Genomic DNA, 23,325 nt, shown 5'->3' with positions numbered 1-23,325 from the left:
CCACACATTAGTCCTTGTGACCCTTGATGGTCAACACATGAATGCATCACCGAGTGGTTTGTTATAAATAGCCCGGTAATCTGTGTGAAAACAGATTTCCAGGCTTGAAGTGGGATTAAAACTCGTGCAGATTTACTGCCACTGGTGCATTGTTTTCCTTGTTCATATTTCGCCAGGAAAAGCTCTTGAAATTGCTAGGGGACAAAAGATGAAACAAAGGAAGCCCTGTGACATTCAGGTGCCCATACTCCGATAATACCCGTCATGCCTCACTCCACTCTCCCCAAATCAGAATCATGTGGTAATACCGACACAGAAACATACCACTCCCTGCAGGATCGCTGTTTCTCTGAGGGAATTACACTACAGAGGTACTCTTAATAATGCCCTAAATGCTGGATGCTCACTGTCGAATTGTTTCAGTATCAAGTTATACATTTTAGGAAGCTCATGAACTCTCTCTTCTCAGAAAATGACGTTAGACGTCTCAAGCAACGCCCTTTCTGACACATGAACTCGTACGTCATGCCAGTCACAGTCAAATAGGTCATAATTGACACCATGGCACAGTAAAGTAATGTGGCAAAACTTGAACTAACAACTGTCTTGGAAGATTTTTTTAATTAGTGACTGGTTGGCACTACGGCTGATCCCAGAGGATGATCAGCCTCTGACTAACCCTCAAGCCCATCTTAAACCTTAATTTAGACTTCTCCCCTCCTAAACGTTTTTTGCACCAAATAGATATGTTATGATCCTTCAGTACCGCATCGTCTTTAGAGGTTTCCGGGCAATACAAATGGTTCTCATTCGTTCAATCATTTGGAAGAGCTGCCATTAGCACTTTTGGAAATGTCCTCAAAGTCAGAACTTTGTGGGGATTCCCAATGAAGCTTCCCTCCCTCAGTGAGCACATAATGCTACTGTAAAAATAAGGTTGGAGTAAAAATCGATATTTACACGAACTAAGGAAAAGGGTTTCCCAAATGAAAACACTTTTTCCCTTTGAAAATCCGGATAAAGAAGGAGCCAGCTCTGTTGTTTCAAGGGTACGACTGTGCTTGTAGACAGTTTATCATTGTAACATGGTTTCGGAATTTACTGTATCACCAGTATATTGGTGCTCATTTTTTGTTAGAAACTGGGGGCCAGATGTATCAAAAAAGGCATTTGCGATTCGGAAATAGCAATTTTGTAAGAAATCGCTATTTCTGAATCGCAAAATGCAATGTATCATATTTGCGATTCGGTAATATCGATTTCTTAAAAATCGCAAATGCTATTACCGATTCGCAAATTGCGATACCGGCCCATTTGCACGTATGGGCCTGTAGGCCCATATTTGCAAATTTTTTGCATTTCCCAAATTGCAAATTCCTAACTGGAATTCGCAAAATTGGGAAATGCAAACCCCAGGGTGCTGGGGGCTAAGGCCCCCTCTGCTGCACCCAAGAATTTCTTTAAGGACATGTAAGGCGCACACATGCCAAAGGGGCATGTGTGCGTTACATGTCAATTTTAAAAATGTATTTTAAAAATTTGCACATGGTTGCTACCAAGTTCAACTTGGTGGTAATAGTGATTCCTTAATGCCCAATTCGCATTAAGGAATTGCTTGTTACATGTGGTTTAGAAATCGCAAATAAGGATTCCTTATTTGCGATTTCTTATTTAGAGAATCGCAATTTGCGATTCTCTAAACAGGCTCGCAAATTTAAGGAATCGCTATTTTAGCGATTCCTTAAATTTGCGTTGCACATGCCTTTCATAAATACTGAAAGGCATTTTTACATTCGCAAACGGCCATTCGCACCGTTTGTGAATGCAAAAAGGTGTGATACATCTGGCCCGGGTCTCCAGTTGGCAGGGGTATGCACCCTGTCCAAGTAGGGACCACAATCCTAGTCAGGGTAAGTCAGATACACACTTTAAACTGTGCTCACCCTCTGGTAGCTTGGTGCAGAGTTGGCAAGCTTAACTTAAGAGGCAATGTGTGAAGTATTTATGCAAAACACACACACAGCAACACAATTAAAACACCACAAAAAAACTATGCCGGTTTAGAAAAATTCTAAAGGTGGCATTTCTAAAAAAGTAGTAATAAATCCAACTTTACAAGTAAAGAGGATTTATTATAACTGTTCTAATGAAATGAAAAATGGTGCATCTACTCCTTTCTGTTCAGGAAATACAGCTTAAAAGCATGTTAAGGAATTCCCAATGCTGGCCCATGAGAGGAGCAGGCCCCTGTAAAGATAACCAAGTTTCGAAATGTTTCATTACCAGGACATATAAAACTTAAAAGATGATGTCCTGCATTTCGCTTGCATGGCACCCTGCCCTTTGAGCTCCCTAAGGTCTCCCTTAGGGGTGATTCACATATAAGAAAAGGGGAGTTTAGGGCTTGGTGAGAGGTTTTAACTGCCAAGTCGAAGTGGCAGTGAAACTGCGCACACAGGCTCGTCATTGGCAGTCCTGAGACACATTTAAAGGCTATGAAGTTGGTGGCACAATCAGTGCTGCAGGCCCAACAGTAGCATTAAATTTACAGTCCCTGGGTATATGGTATACCACTTTATGAGGGAATTGCAAGTACATTAAAAATGTCATTTGTGGATACACCAAAGCTCCAATATTTAGGGGAGAAGCACATGCACTTTAGCACTGGTTAGCAGTGGTAAAGTGCTCAGAGTTCTAAGGCCAACAAAAAGATACAGTGCAAAACATGAGATGAAATGCGAAAGGTCTGGGGGAAGACCACCCTAAGGATGCCAGGTCTAACATCATTTCTCTCTCACACCCTGCTGTTTTACACACCAGTGTGTGAATATTTAGGTGCCTGCGCTACTCTTTGTCTAAATCCTGTCTTCTCTACGTTCTTTTCATAGATGATGATGATGATGATGATAATGATGAAGATAACACAAGTGAGGAAGCAGGTCTGTATTTTTTCTCTTTTTCACATGTTACATCTTCTTCTGGATGCCCCTGCCATTTATGATCGCATGCATACCATGTTTTCTTTGTTGCAAGAACTAGTATTCTATTAAGCATGCTCATTTATTTAAAAGGAAATTATTTGTCAATGTCTTTGTTGCTGTAAATGGCTTTTAAAGTAAACACACAGTACTCTACCAATAAAGTATTCTGTATTAGAATGACAGTTGAGAATATATCATTTGTGCTTGTCATATTACATTATTTATGTTTGTTTGTGTCATATATTTAACAAGGTATGCTCCCCGTCTCAGTACAAGTGATTGCAACCTCTCCTTCTAAGCTTTCCGTCATACCAGCTTTTCTTCCATTATCCTAGGCACAGCGATGCCAATCTCTCTCTCTCCGTTGTCACGGATGTTGCTGCGGGACCAGAAAGCATATAGATTGCTTTCCATAGTTTATAACATGGGTGTTGATTCACTAAAGTGCCAGGGGTAATGTAAGTGACATCACATACACTATAACTGTAATAACATTGTAGAAAGGGGCATCATTTGACCCTTGACTCAAATGTTTTCCAGGAAGGCATGTCACATGACCTCAACTTCACCCTCACACACTCTTACACCCTCTTACACATATTCTTAGTCGATTTCATTCGCCTGCACTCACTCTTAATCTCACTCATTCTTACTTGGCACTAAGGTCCAGGTTTCCTGATGCTTTGCACCGGGTTTGGTTTACTTTTGTGATGCAAATCTGGTACAAAATGTTAGGGGGGAATTTAAAATCCAGTAAAAATTCTGTTTTGCATGGAATTGTGTCCCAAAATAACGCACAATTGCGCTATGCACTCCTCTGCGTTATTTTGCATCCAGTGGGTGTTTCATGGACGGTGCATAGGTGTTCTCAAAAACCACCTAGGGGTTTTAGTACAAATCCCTGTCTACAAACATTGGTAGAGAGGACTTAGCACTAAAATCTTAGAACTGCCTGACAAAGGCATAACAATGAGAAATGTTTTCATTTCTCCTAATTTTTCCAACTTTGCATGTGTGCTACATTGTAAGGCACACCTATAATGTGGGAGAAGCTTTATAGCATAGTTTTTGTACTAGACCTTACCCCTTTCACTGCAAAACATATGCTTCAGAGAAGGCAAACACCCTTGCACCGTGGCATAACAAAGGCCCCTGCAGGCCCCATAGTGCAGGAGGGCTGAGCTCCAAGGAGGGCCCTCAGTAGAGCACCTGCCCTGGGTGAGTCTGGAGGGGGACATAGTCCAAGTTCTTTTCATGGAGGCCCCCTCCACTTTTGTTATGCCACTGCCCTTGCACTATGGCGCAAGGATGTGTGCTTTGCCTCATGGTTGAAAAAACTGCAGCAGCGCACAGGAAGAGAAACAAGACACTTCATAGTAGATATGGTGCATTTTTTGTCTCTTCCTCTGATGCAAGACAGCACAGCACCTTTTGTGCCCATTGCCTTCCATCAAAGAATAGAACATTTGGACTTGAATGTCACACGGTCTCACTCACTACCTATCACTGACTCTCACTCACTGTCACTCACACACACATCCTTACACATATAGACACATTATCACACATACACACTCTCACCCATGAGCACATACACCACATACATTTAAACATATTTTTACGTACTACAGCTTCCACAAAAGGTTCAGTGCCAGATAAGTGTGCTCCATGTTTTATTACACTAATAGTGAAAAATAGAATAGTATTCACTATTTGTTTAAAGTAAAACATGCTGAAAATATGGAATGCAGAGCCGCTCCTTTGTTCTTGGCACTGATTATGCCACCTCTGAGGTCAGGGGGTCGCAAAGCCAGTTCCAGGGGTCGCAAGGAGCAAACCAGTGGTCACAGCTACAGCCCATGGCGACCTCGAAATGACGTCCATGGTTTACAGTGCTTTCCCCTAACCCCTCATCAGTCAGCATGAGGATGTTAAAGGGATAAGGCTAGGACAGTTGGTCACCCATTAGCGGTCAAAGGGTAAATAATGCCACATTCACAACCTGTGGCATTTGTTGAATTAACATCCGTGGTGCAAAGTTGAATTGTCACAAACCTTGCTTTAGGTCCTTTGGTCCACGAAAGTCCAGGGGAAGTTACAAACTGCATGTTACTGCAGGGTTAGTGGAAATGGAGTAATGCCAAAGGAACATGGAGGGCGAACGTTTTGAGCTACAGGGCTGTTTCTCAGGTAGTGCACAATTTCGTAGATAACATGTGTCTTTGGGTAGCTAAATTCCAGTGAGCAAGAGAAGTATGACTCTTGCTTTCCTCTGATTCACCTTCTATGATTTTTTGTTTTATTTGCAGTGCTCTGCCTTTATCCCTTGATTATGACGTTGGTTACAATATTGTATTTTTTTAAATATGTTACGTTGTATCTGGTTTTTTTTTTTTTTTTTTTTTTGCTGCATACTCAGTGGATTATCCTTTTCTACAGCAGAAATTTTATATTGTCTAGGATAAGAGGCTTTTTCCTAGTTTGGGGAAGCTTTATTAAACATATTAAAAATGCCCTGGTAGATAGTCTGAATTATTTTCATATATAACTCATGTGACTTTCTGTAGTGGCAGTTCAGATAAAGCCACAAACATCCTACATTGGAACACTCTTACATGAAATATCAGGCTTAAATGCTCTACTTCTCTTGCATCGATTGACCTCGATCAACTAACTGCCCTATACTATAAGCTCAGAAGTTTATAATTGCTGAACATAGCTCATTGATGTGATTCATTTGGTGGGCGTTGTTCTTCATGAAGTGTGGTGTACTGCATCATGCTTTGTGTCAGTATGCGTCAAACTGCAGTGGATATGTAAGAACTGAGTTTGCCAATGAGACTAATGGCCTTAGCAAAAATCTCATTAAAATGTTAATGCTAGACTTGTCTTTTACAAAAGACATTGAACATTTATGTATGTTAAAGATCTACAGTTTGGCTATTCCTTTATTTTTTTATTAGTAATTTTCAACTTAATTGTAAATCTGAATTTAACAGTCGGGCAACAATGTCTTAGATTTAGACTTATATGTCGTTCTTTTGACAAATGTATGGATATTTGGTCGAATATTGTGATGATGGCGGGATATGTAGACTCTGCAATATAGGACTTGTGAAGGCTACTCATACCCCAGGTCTTAATAATTATTTTCTGGTGATCGGAAATATAACTTAAAACCATTGTCCTTCAGGTTGGCTGTCAGATATTACTGCATCCTTTCATGATAATAAAATACTATATTGAGCAGGTCTGGAAAACATTCAGGCAACAGGTTCTGTTGGATAATCTCTTTTTTAGATCTCTATAGACAATTTTATGTTATATAGCTTTTGTTTAGCTTATGTAGAACTGCATGTTATTAACTATTTAGGAAAGTTCAATAAATAGTGGAAGAGAGTGGCCTTTGTGTCAGCCTCAACCAGCCTTTGCTTGAATAGGCTATCCATCAAGAACATGGTATTTTGAGGATAGCTATAGCTTTTCAATTGTTGCCCATCAGATTTTGGTGATGTAGCATCAAGAGGACCATCTGGTACTGCACATCCGACATGGTGTATAGCTCGAAATTGCAAGCCAGTGGGTGTTCTTTGATGTATTTACATTGCTTAGACAGTGACATTTTAATTGCTGATTTATGAATTGATTGTTTAGGGAATGCATGCTGCTTTTATGCCATAAGCTGTTTTAAAGACAGTGCTATGCACTAATCACCATTTTGTGTTCATTTATTTTATTTTGCTGTCATGATAAAATGTTGGATTTACGGCTTTTTGTAGCAAAGTAAAACAATTTATACACATAGTATATTTGAACGAAGCAACCAAAATACCACCCCTTTGTCAAACGTGTCTACTGTACAGTGTATTGCTAGGTATTTATTTCACATTCACGACTCACTACAGAAATCTCACATTATAACTCCTTTTCATAATACTCTTCTTTGAAGGAAATGTTTACCTCTGATAAAGCAATAATCTCAGAATATGGGTCCAACACCATGATTCTATATTATTGCAGCCCATTATATTATGGAATTTTCTTTCTAGGTCAGCTGGGGCATTGCACACAGTGCCCCCAACCTTTAAAAATATTTGTCCTAAAAAAAGGTAGACCTCTAAGCTTTGTCAATGTTTATTATTCTTTATATTACGAATATACTTTGATTCAGTGGTTAGAAGTGTGTTGAAGTGACTCTGTGCCATTTTCCATATTTATAGGTGGCAGTTTGATCCAAAAACAGACGTGAAAGGATTTGTTTACATGGAAAGCTCTGTCCCTCTCTAAGGGACCTTTGTGATATCTTTCTCTGGGGGCATCTCGTGATGGAGAATGATTATGAGATGCCATCATGAGAAAGGGAATGTTAAATGAAGAATGTTGGGGGTAGGATGTATGGGACAGTTGGTGGCAGTTAATGTTGAATGTGGATCAGGCTGGGGTGTTCAGTAAACCTTCATCATAAAAATATTCCTGGACTGAAGAATCGTGATTTCCCACATCACACCCTTCTTTTGTTCACTAAAGGCTAGCAGTTGGGATTGTGCAGTGTTATGTTATGTGTATTTGCAGAGTGCACGCCTCACAGCGAAGGCTATCCTGTCACAGCTGCGTGGAGGGAGCCAGGGCTGGGACTAGGCAAAGAGCGGTGTTTTCATGTTTCTTGTGAAAGTCAAGAAATGATGAGATGGCTTTAATGTACAAAGGTGGGGTGTTCCAGGCTTTGGAAACAAAGCAGGAGAAGGCACAGCCTCTGGATCTGGTTCTGTGTATGTTTGGGATGTGTGCGAGTAGAAGTCTGGCTGATCTGAGGTGCTGGGTAGGTATGTGGAAGTTAATGATATTGTTGAGGTAGGTGGGGGCCAAAACTTTTCAAGACTTTTTGTGCGTGAGGATTTTGAAAACTCTCTGTCTGTGGATGGGGACCCACAGGAGGGCTATGAGATGAGGGTGATGTGGGTACAAGGGGAAGTCTTAGTGTGAGTCTATTAGCTGAGTTCTATATGATCTGGAGTCTTCTAGTTAGTTGTGTGTTGATTCCTACGCAGCATCAGGTTACACTCCAGGGTAATAGTGCACTCTCTAAATCTGCTTAACATAACAATGCATTGTCATAGTACAACTGGCTGGTAACGAGGTCCAGGGGGGATGGTTTTACGGGTTTTGAAGGGAAGCCACTTCAAAATGTTTAGTGAGCATCTTGAGTATTTGGAAACATGAGGTGGAGACTGCTTTCACTTGGCCTGTCATAGCGAGCTAGTTGATGATTATTATTCCGGGGCTCTTATCACAGATGGCTGCGCTGACTGTGGATCCAAAATCAGCAGGCTACTAGGTGGTGTCCCATAGCGAGGTGTTTTAGACAAATGTAGGTGGCACTTCAATAAGACTCAAAATGTAATTACTTTTGAGTTCAATGTATTCAATTCTATTTCTGATTCACAATACATTCTCTTCATGAGGCATCTTTCATGGAGTGAGAGAACCTTTTCTCTCTTCACAAGAGACACCTTAAGATTTTGAAGTGAGAAGGTACCCTGACCAGGTTTTCTCTGCAATTTTGAGGACAGCGGGGCCAAATTGAAGTGAAAAACGCAAATGAATGTGCAGTAATTGTTTATAGTTGCTAGTGAGAGAGAAAAGCCTTTGGATAACTATATGTGAAGATCTCCAACCAATGTTGGAATTATAGAGTCAATGTATGTCAATTAGAACCCTTAGTGGTTTGAAATAAAACACTGCAATACGATAATGATTACTGAGTGGAAAGGCACACCTGCTGTACACATTTGTAGATTAGGATGAAGTGGATGTTGCAATTAAATTTAAGAGCAGGCTTCAAAAAACGTTTCACTTTAAAATTAGCTGTGAAAAATCAACAGGAATTGTGAAAAATATTTTGGCTGTGCTACCATTAGAAGACTGTGGTACAATTAAAAGTGCTAGGCAGTTCTGTCATTGTAACAAAACTGCTGTTGTATGGCTTTTTTGTATTATACTTATTTTCTTCAAGGTACAATAAAAATACTGCCTTTTATGAAAGTGGGCAACTCCCACCTTGGCCTTCACTTAGCACTGGATGGATTAGCTCTTATGTTTGCCCTTCCCACAGCGAGGTGTCTTTGCTGATTATGACTACTTCAGTCTTGTATGTGTTGAGCTTGAGGCAGTTGGTTTTCGTCCATTTGGCAACTTGTGACATGCAAGCAGAGAAGTTGGTCCTAGTGTCCGATATTGTGTCAGAGAGGGAGAGGATGAGCTCGGTGTCACTTGCTTAGGATATAACGTTCACTACATAGGTGCAAATGATGCTGGTGAGTGAGGTTCTGTAGGCATTGAACAGTGTGAGACTGAGGGAGGTTACTTATGGTATTCCACAGATGAGTGTGGCAGTGGCTAAGGTGGAAGGAGCCTGGGTGACCAATTTGGTGTAGCCTGTGAGAAAAGAAGAGCAGATCCAGGGAAGCGGAGCATTGTGCAGATTTTGAATGAGGATGTGGGGAGACATACTGAACATGGTGTATAGATCCAGAAGGATCAGGGCAGCTGTGTCATCTCTAACCTTTATCAGTCAGATGTTGTGCATGGTGACAATGAAGGGGGTTTCAGTGGTGTGGCTGGGTCTGAAGCCAGATTGGTTGGAGTCAAGGAGGTTGGTGTTGTTGAGGTGAGTGGCATGTTTTTTATGATCTCCTCCATGACTTTCACAGAACAAGCATTTGCAATGCAACGGGTCTTGCATTTCTCTGAGTTAGAACTATTAGCAGTTGTAAACTCCCAACCGGACTTTTCTTGCCACGTTAAATGGAAAAAAGAGTGCGACGCGCTGCTACAGTTCACTCATAGTGAAACCTATCGGCAAATATCTATGTAACCGGCAAAAGTGCAATTAACTGTGTAACAGGGTCGATGACATGCAAGGCACTCGACTTCTGCCATGCGAGATCGCGCTGTGAAAAAAGATAAAAAGTAGTCCACAAAAAGGACGGAAACCAGCGAGCCTTGTACATTTTCAGTACTTGTTGCTGAGCTTAAGGAGGGCTAACTACCGGAAAAGGCATGACGTAAGCATGCCTTCCACTAATGAAAGCAAGCAGACTTTAAAAGGCAAGCCCACGGACCAATGAAAGACACTGATGTGACAAGGACGGGGCTCTGAGCCCTTTTCTAACTACTAAAGCGCCTTGCAAGCGATACGCTTGCACAAGCTGATACTAGCGCAGGCTCGGCCCTAAAAAGGAGGTAGCAGGGAGAATGGCTGGTAGTTGACTAGTGTTTTAGAGTTTGCTCACAGTTTTTTTAGGAGAGAGGTGACTGTGGCATGCTTCCAGGTATCCAGAAAGATAGCTGTGTTGATTAATTCTTTCAGGGTGAGGGCTAAGCTAATAGGGTCTGTTTCTATACTAAATACGTGAAGACTGAAGGGGTTCAATGGTGCTCAGGAGTGTATGGAGTGCATGGTTGTTCCGGTTTTCTGAATGGAGATTGCGCGCCAAGTGGTCAGGGCTGTTGGGCTGTGTTTATAACAATATTCTTTGGGTGTGTTTATTTGAGTACGTTATTCATTCAATATGATTTTAATTAATGATTGCAGTAAAGATGTACCTTATGTGGTAGTAAAGGTAATATATCCTTCATTGTCATATACGTCACAGATTAACCTGAACCTGGCCATAGACAAGTTATCGATGTGTACATTACTTAATAGGGGAAGATGGGATTATGGATGGTATCCTAAAAGTGAAAATATATTTTTCGAGGTAATCCATCCTTTGCTATGCATGTGTGACAATATTCTGTGTACACCCACAGTTATTTTTAATACTAATATGCTCTGAAGATTCTGTTAATATAAAGATCAATCCTCTGTCGTTGGGGGTTTCTGTCTCATTAACTGTGTCCTTCTAATCAGGATAATTAAGCATGCTCAGCGCTATGTTTGGCATAAGGTATCTGGGTTATTAAATAGCATCTCTGTACATTTTCAAATCCAAGTCTCCCCGAAAGCTTAATCAGCTTTAGTATAGGATGTCTATTGGACACTTGTCTATGCCTTTCAGACAATTTATGGAATGAATTATTGATTCCACTGTTAACTTGTCAAAGGCTATTGATTGGCATGAATACAGGGATATTGGCATCTGGATAAAATTTGGCTACATTGTTTCCCAGACATTTAAACTTTTTCAATTTTTCTTTAAATTGGTATTGTTTTCACACATAATCCTTGGAAGTAGACTTGTTAGCCATAATCTGCCAGTTCTTGAAACTGATCTCATGCCTGCAAGAGGTGCACTATTCCTATAAAAGCGCACTGAATGAATATCAAAGTGTTGTTGGCAAAAGGGGCCATTTTATCCAAAGCTTCCCCAGTTTGTATACATCCTATCACTTCTTGTTTTTTAACCCTGAGTCCTAGAGCCTTGAGTACTAGAGAATAAAGGAAAGGGGAATAGGACCCAGAATGCAAGTAATGCAAGTAATGGGGATTAATACTATTTTATAAATAATCAAGGATGTCATCATAGACTTTTCTTCAGTACTTGAAAAAAACAGCAAGAGATAACCTGTGTCAGTTAATACACTATTGAACCCGAATTAATTTCAAACAGAATGTAATTCCTGCAAAAGAGTAGAAACATTCCAGTCCTTTTTTCCTGCGGGTTCTCAACTTGCAATCCTTTTTAACCTTCTGTTTCTTCCTACTGCCTGAATCCACTACCTTCAGGTGTTTCTTGATTGGACCTTCCCTCCAGAAAACACAAAAATATGGACTTTTGACTATATTGTCTCATGTAGCCTATGCGTATAATTGTCGCTGAACCCCAGTGCCACCTAATTTCAGTGGTTGTGCAGTCTGGTTTGGTCCTTTCTCTTGTGTAGGTTTTCCCAGCTTTTAAGCCGCACTTGTATTGCTTTTCTATTTTTTGGTGGACAACAAAAAAAAACATTCATGCCATGAAATGCCAGCAATGAATCGTCATGGATTAAAATATGACCACCTGCACCCAAAGACTTGCCTGAGGCCAAGCGTGGCAGATGGGGTTTAAGTGGTGTCTTCCTAAATCAGTTGTATCCATCTGTGGGTTCCCCTTCCAGTGCACCTTCAGTTGCTAGATTGTTTTTGCCTTTAGTCCATGTTTTACCTGGGCATCCCTTGGATAACTGTATGCCAGTGTTTCCCAAACTGTGGGTTGCTGCCCACTGGTGGGTCCTGATCCCATATTTAGTGGTTCACTGAAGTACAAGCAATGAATAAAGAGGCCTTTACTTTCTGCATTTATCTTGTCATATTTGCTTTACTTTGAGGACCGAGGTCAGATGTCAGGCTTCGTATTTTGACAAATTACCGCTTATGTTTTTTAAAATGAGGATTGGTGTTTACAAACTCCTCTAACTTTGCAATCAGAGAAAGAAAAGTAATGTGAGCTATGTGACAATCTTGCTGGGGTACAGAGAGGTTGAAAGGAAAGGCTAATGTTATTTTTTCTAACTCATAACAACATGTAAATACCTGTGAATGAATTGTAGACATTCAGCAGGTAGGAAAGCAGAAATGAAGCACATTTTTTTCTAATTCTGAAGTGTGATAGAAACAAAGATGTGAATAGGATCAAAACAAATCAAGAGACTTTACTTGGTGATGCACAAATAATGACTGTTCACTGAAACTCGAATTCCACACCATTTGTGTGCAGTAGTTTTATCAGTAAACTCTGTCTGTTCAGATTTAGTTGTCATTTCATTGGTCTTTGGTGGCGGGAACATGACGTCAACTCAAGGGAAAGCCTCATCACGGCATGGTGAGCATCGCCTTGTGAGCGGTGCAGCAGCTCGGGCCCTCACCCCTTCTCCTTACTTCTAATTCAAGGTGGTGTGGAATGTGGATGATGGCCTCAGGCTTTCTTTGCTGGCCTGTCGTGGCTTGCCCGCTCTGGGATCAGCGCTCCACACAATGGAGGCGGCCGAGTAGGTGGTCACGTCAGGGGAGACAGCGGCAGAGTCAGCACAAGGCAGCATTTTTGTTGGGACAGGAGAGGAGTCAAAGCAGCAGAGGGTTGTGGCAGACAAAGTGAGCGGGCAGCTTCTTATGTTAATGGAGAATGACAATCAACACCTAGTCGGTGAGCTGGGCCTAGGTGCAGGGGCTGACTTTAGAATCCAAAATGATAGAAATGTATCTCACATGAAGCAGGGTTGTGCTGAGAGATATTCTTTAAGGTCTTTTAGATCTTGTAGCACACAGGAGTGTGGCGGAAAAGACAGTACCAGCCTAGAACAGATGACACTAAGGTCCCCTGTTAGAAAAACTAAACCCCGGTCGAAGAATTTTAACACAATGCTTTTGTTACAGTACAAATTGCCCACCTCATGGCCTTTAAAGCTAGGTGGGTTGCAAAAGTTTTTGTTTCAATATTTGGTTGTGGTTCTAAAATGTTTGGGTAGCACTGATGTATGCAGCACTGCCTATCCGCCTCTGACTCCACATCGTGGTGTTGTCGCTCTAGTCTCCACTTCCCCATTCCATATATCAACTGTCCCTTCCAACGCCTTGTCTTCTGTGCACCCCTCCCTCCGGACTGTCCTTGTCTTCTCCATCCTGCTATGTTTCCCGATACTCTTACTAATTTCCCTGTCTTCTGCATCCTTTTCTCCTGTTGCCTGAGAAGTAGAATCTCCTTTACATTCGAGGTACTCACCCAACCTCCTTCTGTACAGAAGCCCTCTTCCCCTTGGTGTCTTTTCTGGATCTTCCTGTCTTTAGTACATACAGTCTTCCCGCTTACTGACCCATAGGCCTTTTCACTTTTTTAGGAAAGTGCTACATTAACTGTAGCACTTTGATAAAATAAAGTTCTACATTGATTGGATTATGAGAAGCCAGTAATGTGTTTTACACTTGCAGTTAGGGGTCTGCTATTGCTAAAGTCAGTACTACACTTTTGTTTACTATTCTGTGTAAAATTCAGTCTAATCTTGTAATCTAGAAAATAAATTGCAAACTGCATCAATAAAAGAGACAGCCAAAATGATCCATTCTCCTTTATCTTGCTTTGGTTTAAGAAACCCCCACTGTGGAGAAAGATTTTTCTGAGTTCTGTGTCCACAATTTTGGAATTGGCTTCCCATCTCCTTATGCATAGTTAATTTCTTCTACATCTTCAGGAAGGCTTTAATGACATACTTGTTCTGCTATCTGTTATCTTGCAATTTGCTTTACTTTTCTTACAGCTTTAGTGTTATTTGATCCTGCCTTATCTATATGGTCTGAGCACCGATCTTCCCCAGACAATAGTTGCTCTTCAGAAATAAATTAATGTGTGTCTACATTAGCAAAGGGAATGCTGATAGTGTCCAAGATTGAGGGGTAAAATTGGCAAAATTAAGAAGTTATTGCTTTTTGGAACAGATTGTTTTGCTTGGGAAATAGCGTTTCCAAAAATCAATGACAGGCATTGATGAAAATAACATCTGCTCTTGTCTCTTTGGCTTTCTGAAGCCTTTTATTTCCAATGTTGATTTCATCCTTTTCAGTAAGCCATTCAGTTTATCAAGGTCTTCTTGAAAGAGATCAATAAAGCTGAAAAATATAAAGGGTGGTAAGAGACACCAGTGGTTTTGAATATAGTGCCTGTAAAAAGCATCATGTTCATCATTGATACTGAAAAGCCTGAGCCTGCGAGAAGTGTTTTATTTTTAATTGAATCTATGATATTGGACTGCTGTTTGTACCTTCGAACAAATAGTGTTGTGTTCATTTCAAGGATTTCTCTTAACTAATTTACATTTAGAGATTTATTTTTCTGGCCTATTTGTGATTGCATTCCGTGCGTGTTGGTGTGGGTCTGTTTAGATAGTGTAATATTTTTATTTTTCCAGTAATAGGCTACATTACACCCCATGTTCTGCAACCTTAAGGATAGGCAGACAATAGTTAATTGTAGTTCCCTCTCTGAGTCAACAACATTTCACCAAACTCTGGAAAACTCAGCAGTGTATAATCAAGCACTGCATCATCCCCCTGCCAGACTCACCTAGTCCTCACTCCACAGAAAAGTGAAATGCCATCAACCTATTGTTCAGTGAAAAAACATACAGAAGACCGCCTGCTTCATCTCTTACTCCCACCCCTTTGCATAGAATTCTACAGTGCTCGGCATGAAGATCCTCTTATGAAGATCATACCTTACCTTCGTCCTTCATCGTCTCTCTCTAGGGACACTCTCTTACCCCTACTAATTATTGTCAATGCCTCCCTCACTCAAGGAATCTGACCAGAGACAGGATTGATTCTCCCACTTCAAAAACAACCTACACTAGACCCTAATGACCTTGCCAATTAGTGGCCTATCTCTCACCTATCATTCATTAGCAAGATACTTGAAAAAACAGTCTATGCTCTACTCCAAGATCACATCAGTGATAAACATCTCTTGCTTGATTGCCAGGTTGGCTACAGATCACAGTGAAGCAGGTTTAGCGCTACCTTACACTTCATAGAAGGTACCCTTGTGACCACAGGTGAAGATGACTCCTGTCTCCTAATATTGCTGGACCTCTCACTTGTCTTCGACACAGTTTACCAACACAAATTGGATTCACCAATTCATTGACATGGGCACCTGCAGGTCCCAAAAGATCCATGTTACCTGCGATGTACCTCAGGGTTCTATACTGTCTCCTGTCATATTTAGACTCTACATGGAAGCACTTTGTCCTCTGTTCACAGATAACAGCATTAAGATCCACCTGTGTGCCACTGTATGCCAGTATGATTACCACTCCTTCAATGCCTCAAGCTCTATGTGCACTTCATCTAGAACTTGATGCCCAGCTCTTACCTGAAGCTCAACCCAAACAATGCAGAATTCCTGTTATTTGTCAAGAACCACAAACAAGAATCCGTACAAACCTAACTCAAGTACATAAATCTTGATAGCTTTGATCCTCAACTTTCCATGAATGCCAAGCCACTTGGATTCACTTTGGGCACCAACTTCACATTCACACCTCACATTCAAGAAACACCAACAAAAAACACAAAGATGGCCTTGTACCAGCTCTCACTTCTAAAGAAAATTAGACCTTTTCTCCCAGAAAGCAAGATCAGAACTGCTATTCAATCCCTCATCCTCTCTCATCTGAATACTGGGGTGTTAACTCCCTGCTCTGCTGCCTTCCAGACTCCATACTGACACCCCTTAAGAGAATCCTAGTCCCACAGCACAGCTCATCGAAGGCCTGAAGAAATATGATCCTGTACACCCCATTTCAAAGTCAATAGCCTCCTCTTGCTGGCCTGCACCATCTTCAAAGCAAGCTGCTTAATTTACAACAGAACCAGCACGCCTGCTTATCTTGCTGTCATTACATTCACGTCAAGAACATCATCAGAAAGCAGATTACGAAGTACAAAAAAAAACCAAGACAGCAGTCTTTTCCATCTATGCACTCGAGATCTCAAACTACATTCATATAGCCATCAGGACTTCCCCAGCGCTGCTCCATTTAGGAAAAAGTAGAAGACCCTCCCATTTGCAGATGACTACATCACAATGCATTAACTATTAATAACTCAGTTATCTCTTCTATCACTCTTTGATTTCGCTTGTCTTTAACCCTGTCCAGCACTCTGCTGCCTTTTGACTTGGTTTGCATATTAGAAACACCATATACATCCATAAGATTTAAGCTACATATGGGCATCATTATAGATGCAATGGACATATCTCTCTCCGGAGGAAAAATATTGGTTTGTGCTTATTTATGAAAGGCTGTTTCCTATAGCAATGTAGATATCCCAATTGGTGTCAGCATAACAGCTTTATTTACACGTCATGCAAATTCGTAAATGTCACTATTAGTTTTTGGTATGCAAAATGCTGATATTCAAGGTAACATGTGTTAGTCTTCTCATAGCAATGAATTCAGCTGCATAGACGTGAGCGGACATCTGTGAGGACCTCCATGCCATAAAACCAGCCCCAGTGCAAAGCATCACAGTGCTCACCAGACTACCCAATGTAATAGAACATACACAGGTGTTCAGTGTTCAAAATGCGACTATTTACTAAAGAGATGCAGGTACAGATCATGGGCAGCATATAAAGAGAAACACTGATAAATTGGTCTTAGGTAAATATGGATACACACCTATCTTACTAGTTTTTAGTCTTGTGATTAATCTAATTCAGTCAGCCAGACACCCATCTGTGCCGCTCAAGGCTCAGAATATGTGGTCAGTATTGGGGACACAATGACCGATATAAAACATGTTGCCATACTTGACATGGTACAACAATGGACATTTAACTATATTACCTCCAGAGGAGTTATTTAGTGTGATACTGGCCAACTATTTAGTGTGATACTGGCCAACTCACCTGAACTTGTCAGTGGTTCATTCTTCTGGTCTGCTACTGCTCCATTCAGACTGCCTTTTTGAGACACCTCAGGATCTTGTTGGGAAGTTTGTCCTTTGGTGCCTTATCATGTAGATGAATATATGATGCTATTTACTGTCACTCAGCAAACCTTAGCATGGGTAGAGATGCAATAGGTGGAAAGCCTTCCTTAGCTGTAAGATGTCTCTTTCTTTTGCTGTGTCTTCCCCAGATAGGTGTATAAAATGGGAAGCGTTTCCAATATCAAGCAGAGCCTGGGATTAACTATAACGGAACTAAACAACAAATATTTTACTTAGTGTCTCCTTTGGTTTTACGGAAATTACTTTAATTATGCTGATTTAACAAACAAACTGCAGTTCCATGTGCATGCTTAGAATGTCTGCTTTTTTATACTCCCCAGAAATTGTACTTCTTAATGGTAGGCTACACGATTGGACCAAATTCTACTTGGCTGCTCTGAGGACCTATCTTATGGCATGCTGATTGAGTTATTGTCACTGATATAGTCTTCCACACTGTAGGGCTTTGGCATTTTGGAGTTTGTTCACAGAAGGAAACTGCCTGTCATTTGGATGAGGAGGCGTCTGTCTTATCTTGCCATCGTGTAATCTGCAAGCCATTGCCCATTTTAAAGCCTGCCCAAATGGCCAAATGTGGTAGACCACATGAAAGGGTACCATTGGCAGACCACATGAAATGCTCAGAGGGCGGTTCCACATCCACCGGTGTTCTCAAAAGGCAGCCTTTCTACACCCTGTACCTTTGTAGTGGAACAAGAGTACTGACGTGGCAGTGCCACACACAATCACTTATGTATCGTTTCCAGTCCATGAATCAGGAACATGGCCATGATCAGAGTAGTGCACACTCATAATGATTGTACCAGGCCACCTGGTCAGGCCGCTCTCAGACGCGCCGACTTCAAATTGTGTTGCTGCTCTTAACTGCCTGACACGCCATGCTCAGGGCCCTCGAAGGGAAACAAGAAGCAACGCTTCACTTATTCCACACATGCCCCAGAGTGCATGAGACTGCCTCGAATTAATGTTACCTGACTTTAAATCCATCTAAGTAGCGAGAGTAGTTAGTGGAGATACTACCAAGAAGGGGAGATGAGCTACCGAAAGCCTGTGTGGAGCCAAGGTGGGTGTTTGAGTTGTGGCATACATGTATACTTACTTTGGATTTGCACTATACCGCCCACATCCGTGAGCATGTAAACATTATTGTTAACCTCAGAAGTATAGATTTGAATACCTTGATTTAATCTGAGATGTTTCTGTGTTTTTGTAACTTACTCAATACATACCAGTCCTACGTGTTAAGATCTATATAGCTCTGCATAGCTTATTAAGCCCTCCTTTGGTGCACAATTAGGGCATCCGAACAACACAATAGAATCAGTCTTGTCCTTTCTCCAAATTTGTTATACTTGAAAATTAGGCCACAGATCGATGTATGTTTGGGAGGACTTCAAAACTTCGAAACCAAAATACCTCGGACTGGCTGCTTTTCTTGTGATCAGCACTTCCATTTGAAACTAATGCGGCTCTGTTTCATGTGGTAGAACTTTTATTATATGTTGCAAAACAACATACCACATACCAAGATACTTGCTGTGGATATTTAATTAGTTTATGATTTACTTTCAATGTCTGTTGTCAATCTATTACTATGCTACTCCTTTATACCAATTTCGTGATGCGTGATATTTGCTTTCAATCCATTACCATACCACATTCTGCTTCAGTTTGGCGATGTAGGATATTTGTGTCAGTACACCACATGTTATGTTTTTACTTGTAAGTCGCTGCCAATTTATATTATCACACTACTTTTATTTGAATTTGACTACGCAGGATGTTTTTTTAGGTTGAAGGAATATGTTTATTGATGTGGCACCAGTTAACATGCAAAACTATTTCCGTCGACAAAACTAATACTTAGGGCCAAATTTAGGAGAATTATGGTGCATGGCATCTCAGCAAGTCATCTTGCTGCTCTGCCCTGCGCCAAAAGGAAAGGAAAGGACAGGAATGTGCCTTATCTGTGTGATACGGCGCATTCCTGTCCCTTCCAGCTGTGCAGTTCTGGCTGCCTAGCTCCAAGGCAGGCACCCTTGCACCATGGTGCAGTTGTGTCTGCATTGTTGGCAGGTCTGGTTCTGTGCAGGAAGGGGCCACATCCTGCACAAAAACAATCCCGGGAGGCTTTTTCCTCTTTCTATGTGTGCTGCCCACATTGAATGAGATAAAAAAACAAGGAGAAATGAAGATATTTCTCCTCGTTGCCCCTTCCTTTGGGAGGCATAAGGTTTTTCTGCATCCCCAGGTTTACATGCTCTTGTAAATCTGGGGATACATCGAAATCTATGGGTGTTTCGTGGGCAGCGATTTGTGCTGCCTTACCTTACTCCATATCTATGAGGCTATTTAAAGCCACGCAAAGTGATTTTGGGTGGCCTCATAGATATGGTTGAGAGGTTTGCGCTGCCTCTGCATTGCTAAAAGTGATGTATCGGTGGCGTAAGCCTCTCACAAATATGCCCCTTCATTCACATTCCCAATTTGAAAGCAAATAAACCGTTTGCTGAGCTTCCTAGCAGTTAATGAATAATCTAGGTGTTTGTTGCGGGATAGTGGCTATTATCTCTATTGCATAGCAAATTCTTTATCCACTGGTTCATTTAACCTATGTAAAGAAAGCTGTTCCAAAAACCAGCACAACCAATTCAATATCTGTTGGTTCCAGGCCAAACAAATTTGAAAGGAATTCTGAATCTAATTTGTGGTGTCAGCTGCAGTATAATCCGACATCCTTATTTGGTTAATGAAACACGTTATGCTCCCTTTTTATTCTCTGTGCAGCTGTTTAGTAAATATTCATCAATCATACACGGATCATCTGATCATTTAAGTGAAATAAGTTTAAATGTTTTTTTTCCTGTAGAGAAATGATTTCAAATCAACACTGCCCACTAATTTGTATATCAAATGCTCATTCTGCCATGCTCTTCTACTATGTTTTGCTTTTAACTAGCTCAATAGTTCTACTTTTCATTCTGATATGAACAATTTTCACGTTTTAATCAATGCAGACATGGTTTCTGCATTGCTTTGTTAACATAGCACAGTTCTTTCCCTCTCATGGTGGTGGTTTGTTGTTGATCTCCAGTATCATACCCATGAACCCATGTCTTCAACATTCAGTTCTAAAAGTATGGACAAAGTTGACAAATTCAGACAATATGTAAACTCTTTGGACACGTTTTGGAGAATTAGCTGTACTTATTTCTCTATCATGAAACGTTAGACAACCATTAGATTAATAATTGATCATTCTTTTATTACTTACTGATAATGGCCAATTAATGCAGTTACCTCACAAACCTATTCACACTCTTGCTACGCCTAAGCAACAGCCCTATGAACCAATGGAAGGATTGAGTGTGCCATAAGGGCTGAGACGAGTAAGGGTAGACTTCAACCTATTAAAATTACCAATAAGTGCTCACGGCATTACCTCCATGTGCACCTTCTCCATTCCTGCACGAGTTTTCCAATCAGAAATGTTTGGCAGATTTCCTTACTTTTCACACAATGCAGCATGGCAACTTACTGCACTGCATTACAGCTTCCAATAATAATAATACCCCTGTGAAGCATTGGCCAGCCTGACTGAACTTACTTGCTTATCAATAGCAATTTGCTGGTTGTGTTGTTCTCAATCTGTGAATTGTATGCTAAAGATCGAGCTTGAGGTTGCAATTGTCTGGTGGTGCAGATGTCTTGGAAATAGCCATGCTTTCAACTGCTTCACTAGTGTTTATGCTCCTGGATGCCCCGAATGCTGGTCGGTAGTGTGTCCCAGAGCTTTGCGGCTTGCACTGAGAAAGCAGTGCCACCTACAGATTTCATATTGTAAGGTGTTACGGTGATAAGTGGTGCAAGCCTGGAGTTCAGTGTCCTAACTGGTTTGTACTGCTTGAATTTAGTGTGTAGGTATAGCGGTCCTTTTCCTGGAAGGTTTGGTGAACAATGCAAAGTGCCTTGAACATTGCCTTTCTTGCTGTAGGTAGCCAGTTGATTATTGCATGACTGGGGCCATGTATTCTGTTGGGTGAAGACATTGATGAATTCTTGCATTAGCATTTTGGATTAGTTGTATTTTCCGTGTGGTGAATGCGGGTGCACCAAGGTATAGGCTGTTGGCATAGTCAAGCTTGGAGATTACAAGAGTGAGGATGGCTTGCCGTTTTGTTGGAATCCAAAGTATAGGAAGATACAATGTAGTGTTTTCATTGTGTCGAAGGCATTCAGTTTTACATTGCCATCATGTAGTATCAAATATAGATCTGAATCCATGGTTCCCTCATGGCCCTGTTTGAGGGGTCTCATGTTCCTTACACCATATGGGAGCAGGCTGGTATTTTTGTCATTTTCTGCAAGTCATAAGGTTTGCAGTATTTATCTTTAGATGGCTATTCATCATTCATGTGATTATGGCTTGAAAGCAGTCATCAAATTTTATATTGTAGAGGTCTTCCCGACCATCCATTTTTTTAAATGACTTGAGTGTCATCTACATAGTTGTAGCATGTGAGGTTGAATGATTTATTGAGGTTTGGTAAGGGGATTAGGTAGATGTTGAATAGTGGAGGGGATGTGATGGACCCATGTGGAACTCCACAGTGTTGTGTATGAGGAGCTGATATGAAAGGTTTCATGAACACTAGTTCACTGTCACTGCAGAGAGGCCAACAGTTCAATGGGTATTAGCTGAACTCCCTTCTCACCTTTCACATATGGTATGTCAGATAAGAAATTGCTTGTCAAGAGATTGCTTAACTGTACAGGAAGCTGCATCATTTTCGTCTTTACCCAGCAACTTTCATGATATTTCCTATTTGTGATGCATAAGTGGTTGTCACTACATAAACCTACCAATCATTCAGAAGCAATGTCCAATCAGGAAACTCCAGATTCCAATATGGCATGGTGCTTTACTTTATCCTTTTGTGCTGGGACAGAGTTATCAAAAGTCAGATACGACTAACATTTGGCTGACATTGCTCCAGCCTACAATGGCTTGTTGTGAAAATAGCCTGGGGAGAAGATGTATCTTCTCTATAGATTAGTTTGTTTTCTGGGGCCAAATAGTTCGTTAGGTTAATGTGCCTGCTGCGGAGGCCTGTGAATCCATTAACTAGCAATAGTGTTAATCTGAAATTACCCGCTATAGTCTGCCATGTCACAAAGGGCTGCTATACAGACCATTTTTTTAAAATGGTTTAATATTTAGATAACCCGTCTGAAGTCAGCACACTGAGATTCATCTCCTTGTCCAAATATTGTGGGAACCATAATCTGGGCATCTGAGGCTATAAGCATTTGCATTATAATTGACCTCTCTAGACATCTTCAGAGGACATCAACTAACATTTTCTAAGTTTTGTATTTTGTAATTTAAGGTCTGTGTAGTATAAATCTGGTTTTTGAAATGTATTGACTCCTTCGAAATTCTGCTTTATCTTTATCTAATTTATGGTCATAGCAAATAAATTACTATGGTGATGACCTATCTAATTAAGATACAAAATGCATAATATTTGGTGAAAGTTTGAGGTAGTGTTTTTTAGCAGAAGTTTAGAATGCTGGGAGTTAGGAGTTCAGTTATACTCACAGGTGCCGGAATTTCCCATCGCAGAAATATGAGGAAAATCTGTGATTTAGCCAAAGCTTGGTGTTTGCAGGGTATTCTGGGTAAGAAATGATATTGGGATCCATGCTAGCTACACAATCCCAGACTACTCTAGATACCTTGTTTTCAGAAATGTCTGCCTGGCAGGTTTCCCTGTGTATTGACCGAGCCGTGCCCTAAATACCTCAGCTACCCACATCACCAGAAGTTGTCAATTTTGCAAGGCAAAATCTTGA

The 23,325-nt window shown here is 40.8% G+C and overlaps 1 protein-coding gene across 4 annotated transcripts in view; it reads left to right on the top strand.

The window, feature by feature from the left end:
* The window catches only part of MACROD2 (mono-ADP ribosylhydrolase 2), a 5,612,477-nt gene that overhangs the window by 4,595,076 nt on the left and 994,076 nt on the right, over positions 1 to 23,325 (top strand). For all 4 annotated transcript variants that reach the window (XM_069234098.1, XM_069234097.1, XM_069234096.1 and 1 more), the window contains exon 10: positions 2,889 to 2,939. In XM_069234098.1, coding sequence (XP_069090199.1) covers positions 2,889 to 2,939 — 51 coding nt within the window. The remainder of the gene's footprint in view (positions 1 to 2,888; positions 2,940 to 23,325) is intronic.

The sequence above is a fragment of the Pleurodeles waltl genome, chromosome 5, assembly GCF_031143425.1.
Source record: "Pleurodeles waltl isolate 20211129_DDA chromosome 5, aPleWal1.hap1.20221129, whole genome shotgun sequence".
Classification (NCBI taxonomy): domain Eukaryota; kingdom Metazoa; phylum Chordata; class Amphibia; order Caudata; family Salamandridae; genus Pleurodeles; species Pleurodeles waltl.
Note: the sequence above shows the minus strand (reverse complement) of the source record. Positions and strands in the feature narration are given on the sequence as shown.